The sequence below is a fragment of the Muscardinus avellanarius genome, assembly GCF_963383645.1.
Source record: "Muscardinus avellanarius genome assembly, chromosome: 5".
In the NCBI taxonomy this organism is placed as follows: Eukaryota; Metazoa; Chordata; class Mammalia; order Rodentia; family Gliridae; genus Muscardinus; species Muscardinus avellanarius.
This window is the reverse complement of record NC_137790.1, coordinates 139,624,158-139,639,641: the sequence shown is the minus strand read 5'-3', so window position 1 is coordinate 139,639,641 and position 15,484 is coordinate 139,624,158. Positions and strand designations below refer to the sequence as shown.

Genomic DNA, 15,484 nt, shown 5'->3' with positions numbered 1-15,484 from the left:
GCCCCCCCACGCCCTACCGGGGCTGAGGGCCTCTGGAGACCTGTAGGAGCGGGAAGCTCCGGGGTGGAGGGCTGCCCCTGGGGCGGCATGCAACAGGCGGGGCTGCCTGGCACGGGGCTTGTCTAGGCCAGCAGCGGTGCTGAGGCGCTGAGGATTTGGGGGTGATCGTCTTGGATGGCCATGCCTGTGAAGGGTGACTTCACCCAGGACGCACCCCAAGGAAAGGCGGCTGGAGGCGGAGGCAGCGCCCGGCTCCCCATTCACCACGGGACCTGTCTGGGCTTGCTCGGTCTGAGAAATGAGGAGGCCGTGAGCTCCTGTGAGGGTGTGCCTGGTCCCTCACAGGGCAGAGGGAGGAGGCCCCTGGGCCAATGGAGGAGGCAGGCCCATGGCAAAGGCCCAGGGAACCTGCAGGGAGGGAGGGGGCTGGCTTTTCCTTTGTGTGGTACTGGGGATTGAACTTGGGCGCTCTGCCGCTGAGCTCCACCCCCAAACCTTTTTATTTTCTCTTCTGAGACAGCATCTCACCAAATTGCCCGGGCTGGCCTGGACCTCCTGATTGCTGGGATTATAGTCATGGCCCACCATGCGGGGCTGGCTTCTCCCTGCTAGGCGTCACCACCCCTCTGTGCAGGGAACAGGAGGATGCTGGGGCTTCCTGGGCTCAGGCAAGGTCTTGGGTTTCAAATCCTAGGAGACAGATTGGTCCCTGACTCTTTTTTTTTTTTTTGCGGATCTGGGGATGGAACCCTGGGGCATTCTACCTCCAAGCTACACTCCAGCCCTATTTTTTATTCTTTATTTGGAAACAGGGTCTCATTGTGTTGCAAAGGGCCTAAGTAGCTGAGGCTGTTCACGAACCACAAACCACGATCCTCGATCCTCCTGTCTCAGCCTCCCGAATGCTGGGATTACAAGCTTGCGCCACCACGCCCGGCTTTCCCTGACTCCTTTTCAAGGAGGTAAGAGGACCAGTCCTGGTGGGGCCTAGAACCAGCAGCAGAAGGCACCAACGGTCAGGCTGGAGCGCAACCTGCTGCCGTGGTCCTTCAGGGAGATGCGGCTCTGCTGACCCGGCTCCCGAGGGGTGTGGGCGCCAGTGTCCCCCAACCCGTCCCAATGGCCAGAGGGGGCGGCTCCACATGGGCTCGCTGCACCCCCCACCTATTCATGAGGCAGGTCTGTGTTTGCACTTGGGGAGGGACCCGGTGGAGTGGCCGGTGGGCCAGGACCCTCTCCCAAGGGCTGTGTCTTTCTCCCTGGTGCCCAATGCAGACTCCCTAGGGAAAATGCCCACTTCCTTTGTGGTCCCTTGCCAGCCCCATCCAGGGCACTGCCGCACGGTGTGGCTGGTTCTTCCTGGCATCCGGCCTTAGTCACTCTTGCTGCACCTGACAAGCCAAGAGCCCATTACGCTGCCACCCAGCCTGACCTCACCGAGCCTCCCCGGGGCATGTTCCCACCGCACAGGAAACGGCTGCTGGATGAGCGCGCGGTGAGTAAGCGTCTCGGACCCTCCTCCAGGAGAGCGCCGAGAAGCGGCTAAGAAGCAGATGGGTCCCCAGGGCCAGGACCCAGGTGGAGACAGAGCCTGGGAGCCAGGCAGTCCCTAGGAGAGGGCCAGGAGGAGAGTGACAGGGCTTGGGGAGGAAACGGAGCAGAGGCGCCCCAGGGAGAGCCAGGGGACATGGGGGCCCAGCCTTGGGTGGCCTGGGGCGGCAGGCCTCTGGGGGGGCTCAGCCGAGGCCGGGAGCGAGACCTGGGTTGAGGGCAGGTCGCAAGGTTGCAGAGCCAGAACCCGGCCCGGCTACTCGGTCACAACCCGGCCCTGCACCCCCCGCAGGCAGGGAGCCTCGGCCCAGCAGAGGTCAGAGGACACCAGGACACCGGCCGAGGTGGCCAGAGGTCCGTTGGGTGAGCCCCTCCGTGCGCTCTCTGGCTGTGGCTTCGAGGCGCCTGCGGCCCCCACCCGCCCAACCCAGGCAGGCTGGCACTGCCTGGTGCTTACTCGCCTGTCGAGTGCCCAGCCCCCAGCCCGGCACCCGTGGGCTTCCCCGGGCCGGCCGAGGGCAGCGAGGGGACAAAGGCGCAGTCTCCGACTGCCCAGGCCCCACCCGCTGCCCGCCTGGCCTGAAGGACCAGGGCGCACCCGCCCCGCTGCCTACGCCGCTGGAGCCCTTGGCCCGGACCTCCACCCCCAGGAGTGCGGGCGCTCCGCCACCATCTGAACCCAGGTCCCCGTCAGCAGAACCTGGACGGTTCTGGTCCCAGGTGACTATGTGACCGGGTTGGAGGGAGAGCCAGGGCTCCCTCCCATCCACAGCACCTCCTCCAGCTGGGCTTGGTGAGAGCCAGGCGCTCGGGCCAGGCCGGCGCTGCAAGCAGCAGGGGCTGGGTGCCAGTGGACGCACCCCACTCTCCTTCCAGCCCTCAGCAAACACCAGGAGTCATTTTAAAGAAAAAATAATATTTATTTGCAATATAAACAAAGTCCCGTTGCTGGTTCGGGATATATATATGGATGTGTGTGTATATATACGTAGGGTCACAAATTTTCCTTCATAAGATCATAAAGCAAAACTGGCCACCCTTGGGTATACCCTCATTTACACAGATCTGAAGTATCTTTCTACGGTTTTTCCTTATTAAAAATAAGAGAGAAAGAGAGAGAGAATCATGTTCAGCATGGAATCGTTTTGTCAATTTCTTGACAGTGGCAAGATTTTAATCCGCTGCCCTACAGAATCCCTGAAAACCAGCCCCGTGAGGTAAGGTGCGCGGGGCAGAGGTCTGTGGTCCCGCTCACACGCTGCGTCCCGGCTCCACCGCGGACCCGGCCCGCCCGCTCCCCTCCTGGCACGGGTTATGGCTGGGGTTGGCGAGGACCCAAACCACAGGAGGGTAACGGAATCCGTGGCTTGTTCTGTGGACCTGGGGAGGTGGACCAGGCCTCGCCCTTCCTCTTGTCCATCCTCCCCTCGGCTGGCCCGCCCCACCCTAGGGTTGAAGAGGGTTTCCGGGTAGCCGAAGGCATGGGCGAGAGAGACGTGAGCAGGGCGGCTTCCACAGAGAGAGGAGGACCTGCTGAGCGGGGCCGCGCGCCGCCACTCCCGGCTACAGAGGAGACAGAAGCAGTGCGGACGCACAGCGTACGGGAAGTACGGCCAAGAGCCCGGGCCCGGCCGTCCTAGGGCTGAGCCCAGAGGGCCGATGCTACTGCTCGGCAGGGCCCCGGCCTGCTCCCGGGGTCTGCGGGCCCGCCGGAGGGGCCGACAGCGTCAGGACGGCGGTCCAGCAGTGCCGGGCCACGCGTGGAGATGGCGCCCGGGGGCCCCACGGCCGGGGGAGCAGCGAGCCGCGCCTTCGAGAGGGCCCGGCCGGGAGACGAGGCTCCAGGCCTGTGCAAAACGCATTTGGTCAAGACCGCCGCACGGCCGTCTTGTCTTTTCCATCAAAAACGAAAACAAAACACACCGCTAACCGCTCCTGGAAGCAGGAAGAAAAAGGAAACGGAGAACACGTCTCTCGCGCGCGCGTGCACAGGATCAAGAAGGGATGGAATACTGGTTTATGCAGCCCTCTCGTCGTATGTAGCCTGAAAATAACACTTTCCGATAAAAAAAGGAAAACCGAGAGGAGCCCGAGTGCTCCCGGCGCCCGCAGAGCGCGGATTTACCTGCGGAGTATAAAGCCAGCTCGGCGGGCGCGGTCCTGAGCAGCGCGGCCGGCCTCACGTGGACTCGAGCGTGTTGAGCGGGAACAGGCTGCGGCTGGCGGGCGTGGAGAAGTACAGCTGCTCGCCGGCCGCGCGGCTGTCGCACGGGCTGCTGAGCCCCAGCGTCCGCTCGAAGTCCAGCAGCTGCCCCATGAAGTTGAAGTTGGGGGAGATGTTGGACTTTTTCCGCTTGACGAAGTCGTAGGCGTCGTTGAGCGACAGGTTCAGCTTCTGCATCAGGTAGGCCACGGTGACCGTCACGGAGCGGCTGATGCCCGCCAGGCAGTGCACCAGCACGCCGCACTTCTTGGAGCGGGCCTCGTCTGCAACACAGGGGCGCGGTGACTCGAGGGCAGGGCTCCGCAGGGTCCCGAGGGGAGCGCCCCGCTCTGCCGCCGTCGGGCCGCCCTCGCTGCCTCAACCGGCGTCCAGTGTCCCCCACACCTCTCGGGTCACCGGCACCATGGCCAGCAAGCCCATTTTTTTCTTCTTCCCATTACTGGGAGGGAACCCGGGAGCATTCTAGCTCCGAGCTACAGCCCCAGCACTATTTTTTATTCTTTATTTTGAAACAGGGTCTCGCTGAGTTGCAGAGGACCTAAGTAACCGAGGCTGGCCTTGAACCATGATCCTCCGGTCTCAGCCTCCTGAATGCTGGGATCAAGTGTGCGCCACCACGCCTGGCTCCCCGTTTTTTATAGTACTTGGGGGTCGAACCCAGGTGTGTTCTAGCTCTGAGCTATACCTTCAGGCCCCTCCCCCTTTTAAAATTGTGAAACAGGGTCTTGCTGAGTTGCTGAGGCTGGCCTCAAACCTCCAATCCTCCTGCCCCAGCCTCCCAAATACTGGGATGGAAGGCGTGTGCGTGGCACCCAGCCAGAGTCCATTTTTATCAACACGGAAACCAATACAGAGACAAACTGACGAGCCCAAGGCCACACGAGGCTCCTAACTCGGCACAGCGTGGGGTGGGGCCATGCCGTTCTCCTGGTGCAGTTCCTAGGGGTACACCCAGGGCCTCCTGGGAATCGGGCTGAGGAAGGCTCTGGCAGAAAGTGGGCAGCCCAGCTGCCAGTCCCTGAGGCCTTGGCTCTGGCTCCTGAAGATCCAGCGACCAGGGTGCCTCCAAGCGGGGTCCACTTGCTAGCCCTTCCCCAGTGGGCCCCGTCCAGTGACATCTCCCACCATAGCCACCGGGATCCGGCCCGCCCTGCCTCCCAGGCGCACCGTAGGAGCTCAGCCCCATCCTCTCTCCCCCTGAACCGGTGCCATGGTGTGCCAGGGGGCACGGAGGGCAAGGGGCACCCCAGGGCCCTGGAGGTCCCTGCCTCCCGCCTGCAAATCCACTGGGAGCCCAGCGCAGCCAGAGCTCACCAGCCACACAAGTTCACAAGTCGCCCTGCCCGGAGGCGGGCGGGGCCGAGCGCACGGTGGGCACACACAGGAGGGACTGACAGGTGGCCCTGGCTAAGGTAAGGGCTAGCTGGGCAGGAGACAGACTGTGGTTCCATTTGGAACTGCGACCTGAGCTTGGCCTACCCACTACCGGTGACCCTTGTTGAGACTTTTTTGTTGGTGGTGGTGCTATTATTTAGTGGTATTGGGGACTGAACCCAGGGGTGTTCTGACACTGAGCTACACCCCCAGCCCTATTTTTTTTTTTTTTTTTTTTTTTGCGGTACTGGGGATGGAACCCAGGGGCATTCTGCCTCTGAGATACAACTCCAGCCCTAGTTTTATTTTTAATTTTGAAACAGGGTCTCACTATTGCGGGGATCGTCACTCTAAGTAGCTGAGGCTGGCCGCAACCTGTGATCCTCTTGTCTCAGCCTCCCACAAGTACTGAGATTACAGCCGTGTACCACCACACCCGGCCCCGATCCAATTTTTTTTTTTTTTTTTGGTACTGATGACTGAACCCAGGGGCATTCTACCTCCAAGCTACACACTCTCAGCCCTTTGTACTTTTTAATTTTTGAAAGAGGATCTCATTCAAACCCGCAATCCTCCTGCCTGAGCCTCCCAAGAACTGGGATTACAGGTGCGGGCCACCATGCCGGCCTTCTGCTGGCCTTATTTTGAACCCTCCCAGTGTCTGGCTTGATCTTGTCCGAGAGCCCTCAACTCCTCACTTGTCCAAAGGGAAGAAGAGGTTCCTCTACCTCAGCATGCTGTTCTGTTCTCTCGCTCCCACCCGCCAGAGGAGCTTTCAAGAAGGGTACAAGCACCCACCAGCCGGGGAGCTTGGTCCCTCCCTGCGCCCCTCCCTGGTGGGGCGCTCAAATGCTGAGGACGCCTGTCACCAGGGGGCCCTCCCCCAGCCCCAGCTTCCTTCCTTCCTCCCGGGAAGCCACCTAGTTTTGGTTTCCAGTGAGCGGATGAGCGGGAAGCCTCCCACTTCCTGTTATTAAAGCTCGCCCAGCCCAGCGGGCGGCCCTCCCCTGGGGAGAGCTGCCACCTGGAGGAGGGCTGTCCCGGCCACCCGCCTGCCCGCCGCGAGCCCCAGGGCCAGGGGAGCCCCAGCCAGGCCTCAGTCCCCCCCCCCCGTACACTGAGCAAAACCCACAGACTGCTAAGAGCGCTGCAGTCCCCACAGAGGCACTCTGGGGCACTGCTGTCCACAGCCGCCGCCTGGCCTAGGTCTCTGGCCTGGGGCCGCTGGGGTCCGTGGTGAAGCCCGTGGAGGTGCCCTGACAGCCCCGGCCTGGAAGGACACGTGCGCAGAGGCACGAGGCAGAGCAGGCGAGCCCCGTGGGAGCCATGAGCTACGCCAGAAAACGGGGGCTGAGCGGCAGAGGCCACCACGGGCAGGACTCGGGTGACGGCTCAGGCCCCAACAGGTAGAGGGGCCCGAGGGACTCGCTGAGTCACCGCAGGCTCGAGTACACCCACGGGCGCACGCTGGCACACGCAGGGCACGCACAGGTCCGGACAGGCCCAGAGGTACCCAGTTGGGCAGGGGCGACACCCAGAGCCCCGCACACCTGGACCACCTGGTACGGTACCGCCCCGCCCGCGCGGCCGCCACACCTACCAATGAAGCTGATGGCCTCGGGGAAGAACTGGGAGAGGTTCTGGCTCCAGTGGTCGGAGATGGGGATCTGCTTGTAGGTGAACTCGCCGCCGTGCTCGAAGGCGTTGGGCAGGTTGGGCGTGACGTTGAGGATGTACTTAATGCCGTACTCGCCAAGCACGTCCAGGTTGGTGGAGTCCTTGGCGCAGCCGAGGTAGAGGTAGGGCAGGATCTCGACGGGGAAGGCCGGCTGGCTGGACGGCACAGGGCTGCCGTCCGACTCGGTGGCGCTGCTGGGCAGCTCGCGGTCCGACTCGCCGTCCGAGCAGTCGGAGCTGATGCGGAGGCCCCCCAGGCCTAGCACCGAGCTGGGTGGCGAGCCGCTGGGTGAGGACGAGCTGTCCACGTTGGTCTCACAATGCTCTGAGTACTCTGTCTGGAACTTGTTGAAGCCACCTGCGGCCGAGGGAAGGTGGCCCCAGTGAGAGGCTGGCCGGTGCGCAGAGGCCGGGAGACCCCGCCAAGCACCCATCCTGCGCGTTCCCCCTCACAGCCGCGGAAGCGGAGGCCGGGGCTCTGAGCCCTTTCCCTAACACTTGAGGGATCCCGCTACACCACCGGCTTCAGGGCACCTGAGGACAGCCCAGCTCAGTCCTCCTCCGCAGCTCCCACGTACAGCGTGATCAGTAACAGCCAATTGGCAGAGAAAAATAGACAATCCCCACTCAGCACCCCTCACAGATGAGCCCACAGGGGCCAGCGCTGCACCTGGGGCAGTGAGAGGTGCAGACGACCCTCCCCTGCAGCCCAGGTTGGCGAGGCCAGAGTGAAGGTACTGGCTGGCACCCCCCGCAGAGGCAGCTTGGCAGTAGGGTCCCAGCTCCACTTCTCCAAACTCGGCTGCAGTACACACAGGCCACCGGCCCCCCGGAGGGGAGGGCCCCTGGGGCTACACGGGGACCGGAGCGCCAGGGAGCGCCTTACAGCTAGGCCTGGGCCCTGCGCCCGAGGGTGCCGCAGGCCTCCCCTCCCCGCCCGCCCGCCCCACTGCCAGCGAGAGGCCATTTTGGAATGTTAATTGGAAACACCGGCCGCAGCCACTCGCCCCCCCCCCCACCCCAGCCTGCAGTCTCCCCCTTCTACAAGCTCTGGGGCAGCAGGCTGGGCCAAAGGAGACCCAGGCCAGGGAAATGGGCACTGCCCACATCCTGCCCAAGCGCCCCCAAGGCACTGCCATCACCAGGGGCAGGGGCTGTGCTGGGGTGCGGGAGACCCCGAGGTAAACGATCCCCAGGCACGGGAGGTTGGAGGGTCCTATGAAAGGCGTCCTCCCTGACCCTGGCCTCTCGGGACACCATCCCAGGCTGGACTCGATCCTGCCGCTCTGGGGTTTCCAGGAGGTTGCCTCTCCCTCCTCTGGGGAGCTCAGCTGGAGCCTGGGTGCCGCTGTCGCCCCATCAACGGGAGAGAGAAAGAAAACCCCGGGCGGGGAAAAGTTTGTTCCACCGACTCGAATCGCGCGGAGACTGGGGACTCGGGCGGGGCGCCCCAGCCCGGCTCCGGGGGGGGCGGGAGGCGGCGGGGCGACGTGGCGCCGGCCTGGCCCGGCGGGGGGGCTCACCTTGGAGGTAGTAGGCCTGGCAGCCGTCGTCGCGCAGCTTCTGCAGCAGCAGGCCGAGCACCGAGGCGGGGGCGCCCGGCTCCGGCTGCCACTCGGCCGTGGCCTCGTCGTACAGCAGCACGGTGGCCGCCTTGCAGCGCGTGGCGAAGCGCTCCTTGTCGGCGTGGTTGGGGATGATGGAGCGGATGGGCAGGTTGCCCTTGCGCAGGCGGCGCAGCATGAGCCCCGGGATGGCCAGGTTGATGGCCGTCTCGATGTGCGACGACTCGAAGAGCTCGTGCGGCCGGCAGTCGAGCAGCAGCAGGGACGCGCCGCCGCGCGCCTCCAGCTCCTCCTGCAGCCACTCGGCGCTCTTGCAGGGCATGGCCCCCGCGCCCGCGCCGCACCCCGCGCCCGGCTCCGGCCCCGCCCGGGCGCCCCCCGCCGCCGCGCCCGCCGCCGACATGTGCGCCCGCGCTGGGGGGCCGCGCCGCTGGGCTTTCATGGAGCGCGGCGGCCGGGCCGGGCGGCAGCGTCTCGGCGCCCCCCGCCGCCGCAGTCCCGCGCCCGCCGCCGCCGCCGCCGCCGCCGCCGGCCTGACAGCCCGACCCCCGCGGCCGGCGTCGGGAGGCGGGCCCCCGGCTTAAAGGCGCCGCGCCGCCCCTCCCCGCGCCCGCCGCCGCCGCCGCCCCGGGGGGAGGGTCGCGCCGAGGCCCCCGCCCGTCAGCCGCACTCATTCATTCTTTCATCGGTTCATTCAGCAAACGGAGGCGAAGGCCTACTACGTGCCGGGCTGGACGGCCGCCGGCTCCGAGACCTGAGCGCGGGGCTCAGCGCCGCAGCCCGGGGGGCGATCGGCACCCGCGCGGCGGTGGCGGGGCAGGGCGGCTCATGCCGCCGCCACTCGGCAGGCCAGGGTGGAGAAATCCTGGAAAGACCAGCCCTGGGAAGGGCACGCGAGCCCTTTAAGAACGCTGTACCGGCGGGCAGTGACAACGCCGAGTGGAGCGCCACGTGACTCGTCCACCCGGGCGGCTGGGGGGAGCGCCCTTTATAATCGGCTTTCCTTCGCCGGCCCCTTCCCCACGGACCAACCAACAGCTGCGGCGGGCGGGCACGCGCTGCTCGGACGGCCAATCGTGGCCCGAGGAGGCGCAGGGGCGGGGCGTGCCGCCAGCTCCACCCAGCGCGGGGAGTGGGCGGGGCCTCCGCGAGCGTGGTGTCCAGGCTCGCCGGCGGGTGGGGCCGGGGAGGTGAATGGATCTGCAGGTAGCGCCGGAACAAAGCGGCTCGGCCGCGCGCGTGCGCACAGCCTGCCGCGCCTTCTCTTCCGAACCAGGGTGCCCGTACACCCTGGGCGCAGACGGCCGTCCATCCCCTCCCAGGCAGGGTGTCCTCACCCCTTCGGAGCGTAACCCCTCCCTGCTGTCTGAGGCTGGCCAGCTCTGAGCCACCTCCCCCGACCCCAGCTGGGGTGTAGGGTCAGGGATTGACCCTGCTAGGGACTCTGGTAGGGCGCCGTCCTAAGGGAGCAGGGGTCTCTCCTCCAGCCACACTTAGAAAGGTCACGACAGTACAGCCAAGAGATGGCCTTGTCAGCCGGACTGGACCCAGGGTTGGCCTGGGGTTGCTGGGCAGAGCCTGAGCGGACAGGACACCAGATTCCGCCACGTGCTAACACGTGGTGCGACCTCATCTCCTGGCCTCAGTGTTCTCCTGGGCAGGAGAGTGCCCGTCTGGAAGCCCTGCCAGCCTGTGGCTCCATCAGCTCTGGTGGGGGCCGGAGGCAGGCCCCCAGGGGAGGGCAGGCTGTGACCAGTGACGCACAGTGGGCTGGAGGGCCACAGTGACACTCCTCCCTCTCGGGCAGCACCCGCAGCTCTCCCTGGGCCTCCTCCATGGTGGTTAGACCTGATCCACGCAGGATGACAGCCATCGCCTTTGTCTAGGGGAGGGATCGGACTGGGTGCCCCTCCCCACATAGGACCAAACTCTAACATGGTGGACGGAGGAGATGTCAGTCACAGGAACAAGAGGCTCATGCCGCCCGGGGTGCTGAGCTGAGCTTGCTTTGAGTGCCTGGTTCTCTGTGCCCTAGCGGCCCCCATCCCCTCACCCTAGAGAGAAAAAAGGGGGGCCGTACCCCTCATTAGCCTGTATGGCCCCTCTACAGTCCTCAGAGGATGGATTGCAGCCTGCAGGGGGGTCCCTGAGGCTGGGCAGGGAGGGCTTGTGCTCAGCAGGGGGTGGAGAGGTAAGAGGGGGCTGGTGCATGCAGAAGGCGTGCCAGGAGAGGGTGACGGGGAGGCAAAGGTTGGCAGGACTGCCAGCCTGGCCATGTCAGGTGTCCGTGGGACCTGGCCTCCGTCACCCAGGTTGGAGGGAAGGCCCAAAGCCCCAGGACCCTGCACCCCATTCTTACTCCACACTCCCACAGCCACTGTTCAGCACCCCCCCACACACCAGCCCTCCTTACTTTTTTCTGTGTGTGAAGGGGGGGGGGGACACTGGAGATTGAACCCAGGAATGTTCTGTCTCTGAGCTACATCTCCAGCCTGATCTCGTTTTATTTTCTTACTTTGAAACAGGGTCTTGCTAAGTTTTTGCCTGCTAGTCTTTTTTGTTGTTGGTGGTGGTACACTCCCAGACCTATTTTATATTTTTATTTGGAAACAGGGTCTCTTAAGCCAGCGTGGCTGGCTTCAAACCTGCGCGATCCTCCTGTCTCCTCCTCCCAAGCGCGGGGATTACAAGCGTGCCCACCACGCCTGGCTGCCTGCTAGTCTTGAACCCACAGCCCTCCTGTCTCAGCCTCCCAAGTTCTGGGTTCATCCCCACGCATCGCCACGCCGGCTGCCTTTCTCACTTGGGGTGCCGGAGCAGGTCCCTCTTCTTCCATGGCTGTCTCAGCCCTGTTCACCCGAGCGCCAGGCACGTTCGGAGCTGCCTTCCCTGTCTGCACACATCCAGCCCAGAACCACAGAGGAGAGCCTTTGGGCAGAGCAAGGCCGGCCCACAGGGCGGCTGTTTCCTGGCCCTTCGCTGTTCCCCAGAGCAGACGTGAAGCGGCAGGCCCCAAAGCTCACGTCCACGTGGCTCTGTGACCCAGGAGCTGCATCGCCAAGGCTGGTGGAAGCAGCTGGAAACAGACTTTCCCTTTGCTTGCTGCCCAGGGGTTGCTGTGAGATGAGCTACCGAGTATGCGGGAGGTGGAGGCAGCCATCTTGGTCCTACGGGAGGAACAGCACAGATGGAGAGTGAGCCTGCCGGAGGACAGTTCTAATGGGCCGTCTCTTCGGCCCCTGTGAGAGGTGGGCAGGGGCAGGGGCCAGGCTGCAGTCCACTGCTGGGACCGCTGCTGGGGACCCAGCCAGCCTGTGTCCAGAGAAGCTCCCTCGGGCTGCGGGCACCCAGGCTCACTCCGCTTGCCCTGGAAGCTTGGCATAGCTTCTTGCCCAGTCCTTGCTGGGCGCCCACCTGGGTCGGTGTCTAAGCCAGGCCAGAGGTGGACTGTGACGGAGCTGGCAGCTCTCCTGCCCTGTATACAACTCCAGGAGGTACCCACCCATGTCTACATCTCCACAAACACACACACACATGAACACACAACATTTGGAAGACTGAGAGGAGAATCATAAATTCAAAGCCAGCCTCGGCAACTGAGTGAGATTTTGTTTCCAAATAAAGAATAATATAGGTCTGGGGGTGGAGCTAGGGGGTAGAACGGCTCTGCACTCAATCCCCAGTAACACACCCACACATACACGAATGCACACTTGGTGGGCAGAGACAGGAGATCACAGGTTCAAAGTCAGCCTCAGCAACTTAGCAAGATCCTGTTTCCAAATAAAAAATAATATAGGGCTGGAGTGCAGCTCAGAGGTAGCATGCCCATGGGTTCAATCCACACCATACAACGTAGGCACAGACATACATACAGATCTATCATCCACCTGTCTATCTCTATCCACATATGCCCCCAGGCTCATAAGTACATGTGCAAACCCACATACAGATCTGTGCACAGGTGCAGAAGCACACAACTGGCATTCACACACACACACCCTGTCGGATGCTCCCCCAGAGGGGCTGCTCCCAGGCTGCGGATCCACACGGCTTCCCCCGCGGCCTGGTCCCGGGGGCCACCCTCCCCGGTTGGCTGGTGCTGGGATCTGGGTGTCCCCCGCCCAGCCTCCTCCCAGGCCACCTCTGGGCTTGGGGAGCCATGTCTGCCCAGAGCTGTGGGACAGGAGGAGAGGCGAGCCAGGCCACAGGCGGCTTCCTGAAGCCTGCCCTGTGCTCCAGTGGAGTGGGGATTCAGACAGGATGAAGGCATGTAACTCCTCCAGGCGCACCGACGGTGGCAGAGCAGGCCCTTGGCCAGCTCCCACGTGGAGCCCCATGGCCACTCACTCTGGAGCACACGTTTCCCAACCACACGCCCAGCCCAGAGGGGTCAGCACAGACATGGGAGACGAGGACACACATCTACCCCTTTGGTGCTGTCCCTGGCAGACGTTACTAATCAACTGTGGCCCCGTTTCTTGCTGAGCGGTGCTGGCTGGCCTTTATGGTGGAAGGGCCACTCAGCTGGCAGGGGGTGGGGCAGAGTCGCAGCTCTGCGATGTCACCTAGGGAGGGATCCAGCCCCCCACGGCCCCACCTTGCCTGGGCAAGGGTCTGCGCTCCGAGTCTGGCTGCGCCCAGCTGACGGGAGTGGGGTCAACACCTGCACCGCCCCCTCCAGCAGGGCCTCCCTCTTCCCAGCCTCAGCTATATTCACCCCAGCTTCCCCCGTGGGCTGGGCAGAGCAGGGCGCAGCCGCCTGACCGTTCTCCAGATGGGAAAGCTGAGGCCCAGGAAGGGAAGTGTCCTGCCCCAGGGCCTGGATCCCAGCCAGCAGCTGCTCACTCATCCCTGGCCTGGGTGAGTCACGGGGGCCCAGGTGATAGGCGGGGGAGGGCGAGGCTGCCTGGGGTCCCCGCTATGGCTTCCCACACCAGGCTCTGTGGGTGGAGGTGCACCCGGCTCACACCTGATCCCCTTCCAGACTCACCCCTCTGACAAAAGAGGAAACTGAGGCCCGAGGTTGCAAACCACGGTCCCAGGCTATACACCCAGAGCTCCTCTGCCTCAGCCCAGGTGTTCTCAGGGCCCCCACCCCGTGGTCGACAGGAAGCCCCCTCCCCTCCATGGCAGACGTGGGTAGCCCAGCTCAGGACAGGGTCAGAACCTCTGCCCTCTCTCTGGGCCCCGTGCAGCCTCCTTCCGGGGCCCTGCCTCCACCCCCACTGCCACAGTGAGCACCTGGGAACTGGCTGGCCCAGGAGCAGACTTCTAAAATCTTCTTATTAGCCATGAGCACGTGGTCATGTGACTTAAAATGTGTGTGGATTTTCCTCTGCCACATGAGAAGATTCTGGAAAGCCCTCCCTTCCACTCCACACATGGGCCTGGCATGTCGTGCGTCCCTCCCCTGAGTCCCTGGAGCCCGCGGGCTCCTCACGAAGAGGCGGGCCAGTCTCGCCACCTGGTGGGGTCTAGTCCTACCTCTCTCTGGCCCCAGGATGCCTGGGTTCCTGCCCTGCATTCCAGCACCCTCGAGCCTGGAAGAGGGGGTGGGTGGGGGGCTCTGACTCAGCCGGACGCGCCACCTGCTGACGTTGACCTCATCCCCAGAACACCTGAGGAGACGCTAGCTACCTGGTGACTGCACGCTTCCCCAGCGGGGAGGACGCAGATGAGCCTTGGGGTGGGGGTCCCTTCCTGAGAGCCACTGGGGAGGGCTGGAGCCGGTCCCCTTCCCTAGAGCCCCAGCACCTCCCTTGGTCTTGATACTCCAAGCCTGTGGACAGCTGTGGGCAGCACCCGAGGTCCTGCCTGGGGTCCTTAACTGCCTGCCCGTCGGCCTTGGCCCCCAGCTCCAAACTCCCTTCTTTCTTTTTTGTACTGGAGATTGAACTCAGGGGCGTTCTCCCTCCAAGCTATACCCCCAACCCCATTTCACTTATTTTCTTGTGCTGGGGATAGAACCCAGGGACATCCTACCTCCAAGTTACACCCCCAGCACCATTTTTTTTTTTTTTTATTCTTTATTTTGAAACAGCATCTCACTGAGTTGCGAAGGGCTTAAGTAGCTGAGGCTGGCTGCAAACAAAGATCCTCCTGTCTCAGCCTCCTGAATGCTGGGATTACAAGCGTGCGCCACCATGCCCGGCTTTATTTATTTTTTGCGGTACTAGGGATGGAACCCAGGGGCATTCGACCTCCAAGCTACACACCCAGCCCTATTTTTTATTCTTTCTTTATTTATTTATTTGTGTGTGTGTGTGTGTGTGTGTGTGTGTGTGTGAGATACTGGGGGTGGAACCCAGAGGCTTTCTACCTCCGGGCTATACTCCCAGACCTTTTTTATATTTTATTTGGAAACAGGGTCTCACTAAGTTGCTGGAAGCCTCACTGAGTAGCTGAGGCTGGCTTTGAACCTGTGCGATCCTCCTGTCTCAGCCTCCCAGTGCAGGGATTACAAGCCTGTGCCACCACGCCTGACTATTCTTTATTTTGAAACAGGGTCTGAGTTGCAAAGGGCCTCACTAAGGAGCTGAGGCTGGCCTTGAACCACGATCCTCCTGTCTCACCCTCCGAATGCTGGGATTACAAGCGTGCACCACCATGCCAAGCATTTTCACTTTTTATTTTGAAACAGGGTCTCACTCAGCTGCTGGGGTGTCACAAAGTTGCTGTGGCTGGCCTCGAACAGTCCTGGATGGTGGGCGTGAACCACCATGCCCTGCTGGCTCCAGGTTGACTCCGAGCTTCTTAACCTCTTAGGACACCTTTGCCAGGAAGGCCCCGGGGCTCAGGTGCCAGGGCTGGGGGTCGGGCTGGCAGGTGTTCAGTGCACACCAGGTGGGTAAGGAGTGGTGGTGCCTGGACTCTGTCTTTGCCAGCCAGGGCTGTGGCTTTCTGACCAGAAGGCAGGGGTAGAAGCCCCGTGACAGGCTGGGAGGATGGAGCCGGGCAGGAATTCCTAGGCACCTGGCGGGCGGATGTGCCAGGGCCTGGCCCTGCCCAGGTGGGCCGTTCTCTCGTAGCTGCTAGGCCTCACTCCCCCTAGCGTCCGCCTGCCTCTGGCCTGCCCCGGCCTGTCAGGTCC

At 63.3% G+C, this 15,484-nt stretch overlaps 1 protein-coding gene across 1 annotated transcript; it reads right to left on the bottom strand.

Annotated features, from left to right (window-relative positions):
- Window positions 1-3,730: 3,730 nt before the first annotated feature.
- DUSP7 (dual specificity phosphatase 7) lies at window positions 3,731-8,833 on the bottom strand (the record flags this gene model as incomplete). The annotated part of the gene is made up of 3 exons (XM_080695853.1): window positions 3,731-4,038; window positions 6,750-7,184; window positions 8,350-8,833. The coding sequence occupies 3 exons, from the start codon at window positions 8,831-8,833 to the stop codon at window positions 3,731-3,733; spliced, it is 1,227 nt and encodes a 408-aa protein (XP_080551979.1).
- Between the last annotated feature and the right edge of the window lie 6,651 nt (window positions 8,834-15,484).